This window comes from Indicator indicator, chromosome 4 (genome assembly GCF_027791375.1).
Source record: "Indicator indicator isolate 239-I01 chromosome 4, UM_Iind_1.1, whole genome shotgun sequence".
NCBI lineage: Eukaryota > Metazoa > Chordata > Aves > Piciformes > Indicatoridae > Indicator > Indicator indicator.
In genome coordinates, this window is record NC_072013.1 from 45,815,929 (window position 1) to 45,828,694 (window position 12,766).

General features: G+C 42.4%; 1 protein-coding gene across 1 annotated transcript in view; it reads left to right on the forward strand.

Annotated features, from left to right (window-relative positions):
* Positions 1 to 2,711, forward strand: part of MIPOL1 (mirror-image polydactyly 1) — a 201,385-nt gene extending 198,674 nt beyond the window's left edge. Inside the window, exon 12 of the mRNA XM_054400707.1 lies at positions 2,645 to 2,711. Within this exon, the coding sequence (XP_054256682.1) occupies positions 2,645 to 2,711 (67 nt within the window). The remainder of the gene's footprint in view (positions 1 to 2,644) is intronic.
* The last annotated feature ends 10,055 nt before the right edge of the window (positions 2,712 to 12,766 follow it).

The window sequence follows — 12,766 nt, forward strand, 5'->3', positions numbered from 1 at the left end:
CATGGGCAGCTCTTCACTAACCTGTTCTGCTCTGGTGTGCAGTGTCATTGCTTGGTCACAGAGTGGTGCATATCTAAGCCCAATTGCAGGACAGTTTGTGAGCAGTGACCTCCAACCTGTGTCTCCCCAGAAGAAACTTCAATTATTGAAGTAATTTTTTCCCCCACTTGAAGAAGCCACATGTTATTTCCTTTTAACTGAACAGTTATTTAAATAAGCCTTGATCTCAGGTTTATGCTGTCTCACAGGAAAAAGAAAAAACCAATCTGCAGCCCAAACCTTCTGTTTGTCCAGATACTGTGAAATCTTTGCCCTGTGCTTTATGTCTCTGAAGCACATTAGAAAGGGTAGCAGTATGAGAGAAAACTCTAGTGATAAATTGGCTGAGGAAGCTGTTGTACTTCTGAACACATAGGTGCAACTGAAAGTGGGGACTGATCTACCACTGCTTTCTGAAATTGCACATGGACTGACATCTGATCTAACAGGGAAACTTCTCAGAGAGCCTGAGGAAACTATGGCCATCAGTAACTGAGTTAAGAACACAGAAAATCACAGGATGTTAGGGGTTGGAAGGGACCTCCCTAGATCATTGAGTCCAAATGTTGATTTATCCACTGTGAGAAAAGTTTCAGAAGCAATAAACTTGTGAAAGCCCTGACTTTATACTTGCAGTAACTGACTGCACTGAGTTAGGACTGTCTGGGTGTTGACTCCATAAAGATGAAGAAGTGCAGTAGATGTATGTTACAAAACCAGGAAAAATGTACTATCTGGTTAAAAAGGCAAAGCTGAAGGGAGAGGAATAGCCAAGAGGTAGTTTTTCACCTGTGCTTTGACTCCTTTACAGTCTCTGTGGATCAGCTAGAATCAACTGAACTTTCCAAATACATTTCCTGGTGTCTGATAATTATGTTAGGGTGGTGAATTCTTAATCTCATTTCAGGAATTAAGTCACCTGGTGAGTACAATAAAAGGTGTAGCTTCATGGTGCTTGGTGGTTCCTGGAAAACAAGAGTGTTTCAATACGTACCATGTGCATTAGTCATGACTTGTGGCAATAAATCCACGACGTGTTAACTAGTTTTGCTGCATGGCAGTTACTAATGCACCCATGAGATAAAATTAATTTTGCAGCTCTGATAAAGCTGTGTTATTTTTTATTTCCTGTCTGCATTCCTCATATAGTATAACCAATTACCAAACCCCCACCAAAACTGTCTTTTGAGACAAGAAAAAATGATCGACTTTGCACCAGTGAATACAGCTATTCGAACCTGCAACTCTTTTATCCATTGTGGAATTTTTGTGTATAATGTGCTGTACATGGCTCTAGAAGTGTTCTACTGCACACAGGGTCTGCTTTTGTATGATTGCTTTATTTGTGGGTGTTCTTTCGTTGAAAGATTCCATCAAATAGGGATAAATTGAAGAAATAACTTGAAGGCATGATTACTGGAGTGCTGAAGATAAATGTGTGCACATAGAAAACCTGAACAAGTGTAGCCCTTTGCACTTGCCTACATATTTAACTAATGAGAATCATAGAATCAGTCAAGGTTGGAAGAGACCACAGGGATCATCTAGTTCCAACCCCTCTGCCATGGACAAGGACACCTCACACTAGATCAGGCTGGCCAGAGCCTCATCCAGCCTGGCCTTAAACACCTCCAGGGATGGGGCCTCAACCACCTCCCTGGACAACCCATTCCAGGCTCTCACCACTCTCATGGGGAAGAACTTCTTCCTCACGTCCAGCCTGAATCTCCCCACTTCCAGCTTTGTTCCCTTCCCTGTAGTCCTGTCACTACCTGATAGCCTAAAAAGTCCCTCCCCAGCTTTCTTGTAGCCCCCTTCAGATACTGGAAGGCCACAATAAGGTCACCTCAGAGCCTTCTCTTCTCCAGACTGAACAGCCCCAAGTCTCTCAGGAAAGGAAAGAACAAATTAAGCCAATGAGATGCTTATAGCCTGTGCCTTAAAACTAAGAGAGGATTAAGTGGCTCTCTGTCCTGATTGTTTAAACTGTAATTTTTTGTCTGTAGTTGTGTTGGCGTAATCATGCAGACCACCTTCAATATATCGTCATCCACATCCTCAGAAACTTGGCTTGTTGAGTATTCTGGGGGGGAGAAAAATTACATAAAACACACGAGGATTTAGGCATAAATTTATAAACTGGACAATAAAGGTAACTGTTGGGTAAGGAGCAGGATATTTTTTGAGGGAAAGGAACAGCTAAGTGTTATGTTTAACAAGATCCATGGACCGCTCATGTTTTAAAAAGTGTAAGAATTGAATGTCCTGCTTACACCAAAGTCTGTATGTGCCACGGGACTGCTGCACAGGGGGTTTGTTAGTGCCTTGCAGGAACCTCAGACACTACATACACTACAAAAGAAAAGTGAGTTGCTATATATCACTGACTGCAAATGGGTTGGGTTGTAAGTTTAAAAGTTTTTGTAAGTTGTCTACATTTTCTGTTAATGTCTGTCTTTTACAGTAGTGCTTTGTTTCTGAGCATGACCACCACCAGGACAGCTTGGTTCAGTGCAAACACTGTCTCTTTCAGCCAGAACATTCCTAACCTTAGCTTCCTTTTTTTTTTTTCTCTCTCCTCTCCCTCACCCCCACCCCCTCTCAGGTTGGAAAGGCTGGTGGAAGTCCTGAGGAAGAAGGTTGGAGCAGGGACCATTAGGACCGTGATCTGATTGAAAGCTCTAGTCTAAGGAAGCATTCACATCTGGTGACCAGGCTGCTTCATTCAGCACTGTGTAAACATTAAAGCCTTAACTTAGCAAACAGTTGTTAGAAGTGGGACACTCCAGCGACATTCCAAGCTGAGATAAAATCAAATCATAAATGTTTAACTACTTTGCTGCTGAGTTCTGTGATTTGTTGAAATGTTTCGCTGCAAACATATATTTGTTTTTAAGCAGATGCATTGTGGCAATGTGTACTGTGAAAAAATTAGCTGGATGCTTATTTTAGCAGTCTGTCCTCTCTGTGTTACTAGGTTATAGTCTGCTGCGAGGCACAGGTTGGTCATGGTTTCAAATGCTTCAGGTGCAAAATCCTGCAGGACAGTTTCAAAATGTAAGTCCTTTGTGATGTTGTTGAGGCTGCAAACAGTCCACTATTTGTATGTTAAATACATTAATTGATAAAGTTGGTTCACGTTCAAGAAATATCTCTGGCTAGTAAATTGGAGATTTTTTTTTCCCTCCTTGCTCATAGGCTGTTGAATTGCAGCTAGTGACTGTGGCTACCTCTAAGGGAAGACTACATATGTAGCTTATGTGACAGTTGAATAGCTGCTGCTAGTACATGGCATTTTCAGTCTGCACTAGAAAGAAATGTGCAGTTAAGTTTCACTGGAGGCACAGCTTCAGAAATTGCAACATGAAAGCCTTGTGACATTGTGCAGTATATCAGATGGTGGGTAAGTTGTCCTGTATTTTTTTTTAGCCACTCCTCCGGCCTTATATAAGGGAAAATCTCTGAGATATTCAGAAACCACCCAATAGAGTCAAAATTCACCTTTTCAGTGTAAGGTGGGTCCCTCAGCCCTTTACTACAAGACTTTTGCCTGTTTATTCTAGACCTCTGGTTGCTTTGCCAGGCAGGAGTACTGTCCAGGCTGTGTTTAAGGCCAGACTGGCAACCCTCTGCTTTATGCACTCCTGAAGTGCCCTGGGACTGAACTGGAAGGCTGAAGGATAGACTCCTACAGGGAAGGAAGAAATGGAAATTGAGGGATGAGGAGGATAATTTGGGGTACACAGACCATATAGGCCTTACAGATATAGGAGAGTTGGACCTAGAGTTACATTTGTGACCCAGCCATCTCTCTGTATTTGGGATGTCTTTGTGACAGGACCAAAGGTGAGCAGAAGGGTCAGGTCAGCACTCATATGATATAAACCTGCTCTAGAAGGAATCTGTAATCTCCAAGACAAAATTATGTAATAAATCTCAGAAGCATGGTGGGCTTTAAACTACTCCCAGGACCAGCCAGTTCAGGCAGAGTGGATGTAGCTCCTAAGGCTTCCACTTGCCTACTCTGCTTTGGGTTTAATGTTGTTATGCTTCCTTCCCTCTTAATATTTGCTTGTGCAGATGTCATGATAGGGCAGTCTAGCTGAAAAAAAATATGTCATTTTAATTTTGCATAGGAGGAGACATTTCAGTGCCTGCTTTTCCTTCCACACACTTCCAAGTTAAATCTTCATCATCTGCAAAACTAAGCTCTTGCTAGTTTCAGTCAACCAAACCTAACCCCTTGTGGGGATATGAGTAGCATAGGTTTACCAAGCCAGGTTTACCCAAATTACTTCTAGAAACTTCTCAAGTGCTCCTTTTTGACCTCTGATCAATCCTAAGATAACCAGTGAGTCTGGAGTCTCTCCCGCACACCTATTCAGTGGGAAGAAAGTTTAATGCTTCTAGAGCAGAGGACTGTCTCCCCCAAATCCCTGCCCCTTCACCACCTCCCTTGTGCTTCTCTCCAGCTCTTGGGCCATTCAGATGCTCTTTTTCTTCCTGTCCTCATTAGCTTTAGTGCACTAGGTGAAAGACAAGATATCCTTTAGGTGAAAGACAAAATATCTTGACCCATCAGTGCTGTTGAACAATTTCTGCTCTAAGGAAGTGGTGAGGAAGGAATAAAGGTAAAAACGTAAGGACTAATGTACTGTGCTAGACCAAAGGTCCAACTAGCCCAAGGACTACCTTTGGCAACAATCAGCAGAACGTGCCTGGAAATGCTATAATGTCAGGCCAGCACTAGTGACCTTTCTCCCAAATGATCTCCCAATAGTTTGTTATTCAGGAGCTTTCTGAGCCAGGGGTGGTGATTTTGTATTCAGCAGCATTTTCTCATGACCTATTTCTGAGCCCATTGCAACTTTAGGCATCCAGCAGTTGATGATGTTTTGAAGAAATATTTCCTTTTATTTTTTTATGAAGCATCTCTATCCATTTTCTGTCACATAGATTTTGTATCAGAGAAATGGTGAAGAACCATTCGCTGTTCATGTTGTTTCCATGTCCCTTGAGATTTTTACATATTTGGCATCCTTCTCCCACTACCTTTTTTCCACAGGGAATCTCTAGTCTCTTGTAAAGGAGCTGTCTCATGGTTTTAATTGGCATTGTCATGTTAATTAATTTTTTCCCAGATCTGCAGTATTTTTACTGAGATACAAGCAGATTTGTGCCTGGTATTCAAGATGAAGACATATTGTGTTTTTTATGGTTGTCACAATAATGGTGTCTGGTTTATTTTCTATGCTATTTGTAAACACTTCTATTATTGGCTTTGCTTTATGGGAGATGATTTACTGGAATTAATATTTCTGTAATAATAACAACAACTCTAGATCTCATTCCTCAGTTAGAATATTCACCTCAGTGCATCATGGAGCATATGCAGACAGAACTGTTTTCTGAAGGCATAGCTTTGCATCAACAGGTACTGAGTGTCCTCTGTTGTTTTAACATGCAGTCCCCTGGTGATCATTAACTCCTGTTCCATCTCTTCTCACAGCTCATCTTTACTACTCATGGTAACATAGTATCATCAGCCTTTCTGTGCTGAATGCAGTGATGTGAAGTATCACCATCTCCACCTTTTCAAGGTGATTTCTTAGTTAAGTTGAGCAACATGGGATCTGAGACAAAGATCCTTGTAGGACTTTCCTTCACTGTGAAAACAATAGATTTATTCTTACCCATTGTTTTAATCTAACTTTGAACTACTTACTTTTCAATGTAAAAAATCTTCCCACTTTCTCCTAGGCAGCTTTGATGAGGAAGCTTGTTTGCCGCTTTGGAAATGCAAGTTTACTAAATCAGGGCTGGTTTCCCATGCATGAATGTGCTGCATTTCCCCTTCCCCTAGGAGTATCGACAGCTCCTAAGCTTCCCCCAAGTCTTTCTGCCTCTGCACAAATATCTTGTGAGTGCAGGCTTCCTACAATAAGACTGTTTGACCTCCAGCATCTTGTAGAATTGTAGAATTGCTAGGGTTGGAAGGGACCTCAAGGATCTTCTAGTTCCAACCCCCTTGCCATGGGCAGGGACACCTGCCACTACATCAGGTTGCCCAGAGCCATATCCAGCCTGGCCTTAAACACCTCCAGGGATGAGGCTTCTACCACCTCCCTGGGCAACCTGTTCCAGTGTCTCACCACCATCATGGTATAAAACTTCTTCCTAACATCCAATCTGAATCTACCCGTTTCTATTTTTTTTTCATTCCCCCTAGTCCCATCGCTACCTGACACCCTAAAAAGTCCCTCCCCAGATTTCTTGTAGGCTCCCTTAAGATACTGGAAGGCCACAATAAAGTCTTCTTGGAGCCTTCTCTTCTCTAGACTGAACAGCCCCAACTCTCTCAGTCTGTCCTCATGGGAGAGGTGCTCCAGCCCCTCTCTGTGTCCACTGGCTTAGTTTGGGCAAGTAGGATGGACCAGGCAAAAGCCATCTAACAGGCTTGGTGTCAGATACATCTGATTGTGGGCAATACCAGAGTCAGTAAAAGTAGGTGATCATTTTGCTTCATAATTTTTCATTTGACCCATTGTACCTAAGGTGAAAATAATATTTCCTGGTTCTGTCTCATGTCTTGTCCCAAGTAGCCTGAAATAGAGTGGCCTTTTAAGTCAGAGAATTTTATCATCTTGTAGATAACTTAGTTGAACTCATAAGTGAATTAGGGGTCAATTTTGAAAAGTCAGATAGCAATAATTGTCTTCTTTGAAGCGAACCTTGGGCAATTTACTGTGCTCAGAGATGAAGATTCAGAAACAGTTGTGTTCTCGCTCTTGCTTACTAACAACCTGGTGTGTGGTCTTTGGCAAATCCCTTAGTGACAGTCATAAAAGGTATGCAGCCCCTGGAGAGGTGCCTAGGCTCCTCGGGGGAGTTTGCAAAGGCATCTGTGTGTTAATGTCAAAACACTTTCTCTTCTTCACCAGCTGAAGTGAACAACAAAAGTCACACAGGTCCTGGTAATACAGGCCCAGCCTTTAGTACCCTCAGATGAATTTCTGGCCCTGTTGAACCCAGTCTGAGTTTTGCTTTTCAGTGTAACAAGGGCAGGAATTCTGATCTGGTGACTAGAAAAGGGGATAATGATAACACAGATTAATTGGCTTTTCTCGTATACTTTATTCATTTAGAACTGATTGATGTCTGTGCAGGGCTTTGAAAGTTAAAAGAAGCCTGCCCCTATGCAGCAGGCAAATGCAATTGTCACTTCTGTCCCTCATTTATGAGAGAAGGATGAAGTTGCATTGGATTAGATACCAGGAGTAGCAATTCATTTGCCTCCCAATGGAACAGCAGCTCATGATGAAAGGTGGCTCACCAGAGGCAATGCTTATGGTGACACTTGTAATTACTGGTCAGATTAGTATCTCTGCTGTCTTGAAGAGCACTGAGATACTCAGAAACATCCTTCCCCATGAGATTTTGTGTGTTTCTCTTGATGATCTTGCAGCACATTATTCATTGGGAGCCATTTTTGGTATATGCCAGGGTAAAATATGTAAATAGCATCATGTTGGCTCGGGATAAGAGCATTATTAATGCTTTTCTGCTCTGTAATTATATTCATAGTAAGCCTTCCCTAAGCCCTCACTAATTAACAATATTGTGACAAATCAACTTTAACAGAAAAGAACTGTGGACCTTTAGTCATTTAGTACTGTTTTTGATTCAGCCCACAGGATTGGTGTCATGCTTTTCTGTCCTAGTGCTGGGGAAACTGCTGATATTTGAAAAGTTCAGAGCCAGCTCAGTCTGGCTAGTGGAATCCTGTAGACGAAGTGGGTTTGATTCCTCTTTAAATACGTTCACCAGAAAGCAAGATTCATTAGTTAATCATTAATGTGGTAGAATATTAAAACTGCTTTTATAATTAAGCCATCATATTGAAATAGTTTCATAATGTCAATATGTTGGCCTGGGCACCTTTATTTATTTATTTCTTCATTGCCAGTCACAGGGTGTTTTGCAAGATACCTTAATTTTCAAACTGAATGGCTTTATAAAGATTCTTATCAGATGATCAAGAGTTGTAACATCTGTAATCCATGTACACAAATGAACTTGCTGTCTAAATGTCAGGATTTCCTTGTGCCTTTATTTTCTTCATTTAGAATAATTCCAGAAGAAAGTTGTTAGATTTGTTGGGTTTTTGCTTTTTAATTTGTGCCCCAGTACAAATCTGTACCAGTAGATTTTCCTTCTGTGAAAGAAGAAGCTCTGAGGCACAGGAAATCACTGACCAGCAGTTGCTCTGATGCTGTGGTTGCTGTGATCACAGCATTACCCCACCTTGAGTACTGCGTCTAGTGCTGGAGCCCCTATTACAAGAAAGATCTGAACATACTGGAGCGTGTCCAGAGAAGGGCCACAAGGATGACCAGAGGGCTGGAGCACCTCTCTGATGGGGACAGGCTGAATGTGTTGGGGCTATTCAGTCTAGAGAAGAGAAGGCTCCAAGGAGACCTTCTTGTGGCCTTCCAGTATCTTAAGTGGGGCCTACAAGAAAGCTGGGGAGGGACTTTATAGGATGTCAGGTAGTGATAGGACTAGGGGGAACGGAGCAAAACTAGAAGTGGGTAGATTCAGATTGGATATTAGGAAGAAGTTCTTCACCATGAGGGTGGTGAGACACTGAACAGGTTGCCCAGGGAGGTGGTAGAAGCCCCATCCCTGGAGGTGTTTAAGGCCAGGCTGGATGAGGCTCTGGCCAGCCTGATGTAGTGTGAGGTGTCCCTGCCCATGGCAGGGGGGTTGGAACTGGATGATCTTTGAGGTCCCTTCCAACCCTGACAATTCTGTAATTACTTACACTGACTCTTATCACTGTACTGTTTCACATCAAGTCTGCAGAAGTAGACTTTCTCTGTTTGTTCTTCTCATGCATTGGTAAATAAGATGTATTCACAAATCCAAAAAAACAAAGTGGCATTTTCCTATTAGGGTGATTATAAGTCAGCTGTTGAGCTTCAGTGGTCTAAACATTTCATTCTTCAGTTTTGTTGGGAACACACGTGTTCCGGGAGGCTTTTAAACAAATACTTGAAATGGTTGAAAGATTTACATTGCCAGTGCCTAGCTAAATATGTAGTCTTTAGAAAAGACATGGTTTGTTTTGGCACTGTTTGAAAAACTCAAATATTTTAAACATTTGTTAAGTTTGAGCTTGCACATTTGAACTAAAAGTTTGCATTCCAAAATTGCATCTCGGGTTACCTGTCTCTCTCTCTTTTGTATTTTGTAATCCCTTTATTAAAATAGCCTATAAAAAGGAATTGGGTTTGAGTGTGGGGAGGTTTATTGTCAATTGTAAAATATTGCCATTACCTTAATCAATTTTAAGGTAACATTTACTCTGGTAAATCTATTCAACTAAACATCACAAATGTAAAGCCAGAAGTATTTTTAGAATTTAGGGCTTCATGTTGGTGGCCAAGACTTGGTTGCAGAATTAATCAAATACAAGAATCCTGCACTGCTTTTACTCTTAGACATACAATCCACTATCATGAGTAAGTACTAACACTGATAGTGAGTGCAGGACCAGGCAATAAAGAAAACCAGTTGAAAAGGTGTACTGAAGTAATAAAATAGAATAGCTCAATAGGAAAAGCTCTCTCTGTCCTGGAGTTGGTTTTCTTTTCCTTCCCTTGGCAGAAGGGAGGGGCAAGAATTGACTAAAGCAGACTGAGGACTTTGCAGGCAGATCTTACCCCTTCTATTGTTGCAGTCAGCACTCCCAGGTGTCAAAGCACTGTTCTGGCTCAGGTGGGCTCAGGAAATGCCTCTTCTAGCCATCCACAGGTCTTTATCATATTTCCCATGGCTCCTGTTCTCTGGCTTAGAAAGTCATTGCTTCTCCTGTCCAAGCAAGTAGAGAATGAGCAGGGATTGTCTAACCCAAATAATTTTAGTTTAGCAGGCTTAGTGCTAAGCTAGCTGGTTGGATATGTGGTAGCTCTGTGTAGGAAGGCAGTGGCAAACAGGTTGAGGGCCTGTGGCCTTTTCAGTGAGCCCGGATAGTGACCACTAAGAACATCTGGAAGATCTAGTCCTTGCCAATATACATCTCTCAGTGATTCATTCTAGGTTTTCTCCATTATTAGTCCTGGATGACAACTTGCCACTTTGTGAAGAAAAGTAAGGACCATGGCAAAGCTGTCATTCAGTGGCTTAAATTTTAATGTGGCTTTATTTGCTCAGTAGTTGTTTTAAGTCAAGCTATAAAATCATTCCAGCAAGAAATTTTATATGTACAAAAGGTATTTTGTAGTCTTTAATATTAATAATAATACCTCCGTTGGACTGCTTTATAGGCTAATGTTTGGCTACCAGCACATGGAAAAATCTCTGGAACTGGTTGAAACTTCCCAGGAGAATCAACAAAACTGAATTTTACCATCCTAATGTATTTTATTTTTAATCTCTTGCCAGTTTCATCAATATTTAGCTTTGCAGAAGGGAGAAGGGCTCTCTTGGAGGCAAAGGGGAGCCTGTGGAGTTCTGAGGCATCCAAATATACAGGGACAATACTGTGGAAGTGAAGGCATTGTCGTAGGGAATGGGGATCAGAAAGGTTTGGGTAGTCTGGGAGACCAACTGTTCCTCCCACGTAATATTATCCTGTGAGAGCAGCTGCACTATGTGCAGTAACTGAGGTTCAGCAGCAGCACAGGGTAAGCAGTCATGCCTTCTGCTGGCTAGATGCTCCATGTTCCACCTTCCCTCAGGGTGCACGATTCCTTGCCTGATGCACACACATATGCTGCCAAGGTAGAGAATAATCAGCTGGCCCTCCAGATCAAACGAGCACTGAGGGAAGTTCTTCCTTAATTCAACAGGTCCCCATAAAAGCCAGCTAAATAAATATTGATTAGAGTATCTGTGGCCAAGAGGAGTGGTTCTGCATGTGCTGGTGAGCCAAATGGGGAAGGAGAGATCAAGACAGAAAGGGAGGAAGGAAGAGTGGAGGGTGACCATGCCTTGCAGATCCTTGTAGAATCTTGAGGTACCATGTGTGGTCCCAGCACACAGGAACCACTGGCTTCTGTGTCCATAGAGGACTGGAAGCTAATTTTTAATATCATCCCTACCCTTGACAACAACTAACTCTTGTCCTTGCCTGAAATTCACCTCTGTTTTATTCAGGCAATCAAATCTCAGCCTAAGCCATTTACAGAATCTGGTTGTTGGACTATGTTCAGTGTTTCTGCACATTCTTTTTAGAGTGAGGAACACATCACAGGTGCATGAACCGGAGCTATGTTTAGTTGATGGCTGCACCTCTGCTAGGAAAGCTGAGACTGTCCAGATTACCAGGCCAGGCAGTGCAGAAACAGACCTCTAGAGCAAATAGATGGCACAGAGCCCCCCACAGCCAATTGCTGTGTATTTGGGGCTAGCTACATAGTAGTCCCTGGGCTGGGCTGCCTGATAGTGGGCAGTAGAAGCATATCTCTGAGTTTCATTTCATTTCTGTGAGATCCTGAGTACATCAGGAGTGCTCTAGGCCGTGAACCAAAGCACAGAAACTGGAGGTAGCTGGGAGAGTGTTTTTAAAATGAACCCCTAACACAAGCAAAGCACAAATGTAGGTACACCTTGAGTGAAATCTGCCTCAGAAATTCATTCTTTGGAGATGTCTATCTGGCTGGCTGGCATTTTGCACAGAGCAGGGCTCACTGCTGGACTGCAGTTCCCCCATTCTGACCCAAAGGCATTCCATATACAATTAACTGCATCCATTTATAGTACTTCAGGACAAGTTTGCTCAGCTCTGAAAACCTGAAGTGCAGGAGCATCAAGGACAAAGATGTACAAACTCACCCTGCACTCTGTGTTAAGCAAAGGCTTGACTAAGTGCTGTACCACTGGTGTGCAGGGATGTCTGTGGAGACGGAGAGGGACTGCTCATATCTGCACAACTACAGCATCAAACATTTGAATACAGCAACAAAAACTGCCTTAGTGTGTGCTGGAAGTAAGGCCAGAAAGCTCCACAGTTTTGCTCTTCTTTTATCACATAATGCAGAAACTTGGCTCAATTGCTTTTCAAGCAGCTAAATGCCTTGCTTCCTCCACATTTTGCTTGTCTGCTCGTGATAACTTTATTTCCCCAGAGCTCTAACAGCCTCTAGAGTAAGACTCTTATAAATCTGAACTGCCTGTACCTGAAGAAAACGCACTCTCATCACTGTGTGTTTTTGGGGAATCCCACAGGACTCTTCTCTGTAGTCCTATATAGCAAATCCACAACTGCCTGTTTTAAATATCCATCCCGGTTTTCAGCAGTGGCATTATCCTGGTAATTTTCCAGTCATTGGAATCTGGTCTGCAGATGACTAACTTGACATGTTGTGAGGTGCTTTATCCAGAACTTCACCCTCTCACCACCTTGTTTCCTGTAGAGCAACCATTGTTACTGAGTGACCTGCTACCTACTAACTCATTAAAAGTCAGGTTGGTTGTTGGGGTTTTTTTCCAGCACTATTGACATTTTATCTTCTTAGAGCTCTTCTAAAACCACCTGCTGCAAGTGTCTAACTAGGTGCTGCAACTATTGCTTTCCACTAGTATTAAAGTGAGCTGAGGTCTGGCAGGCTAAACCACATACTACACTCTTGACCCAGGATGTGTGTGAGATATACCATCACCAGTCATAGGCATGTCCTGTTCCCTCCTTCCACCCCACCCCCTCGTTTGCAAAACCTGTAAA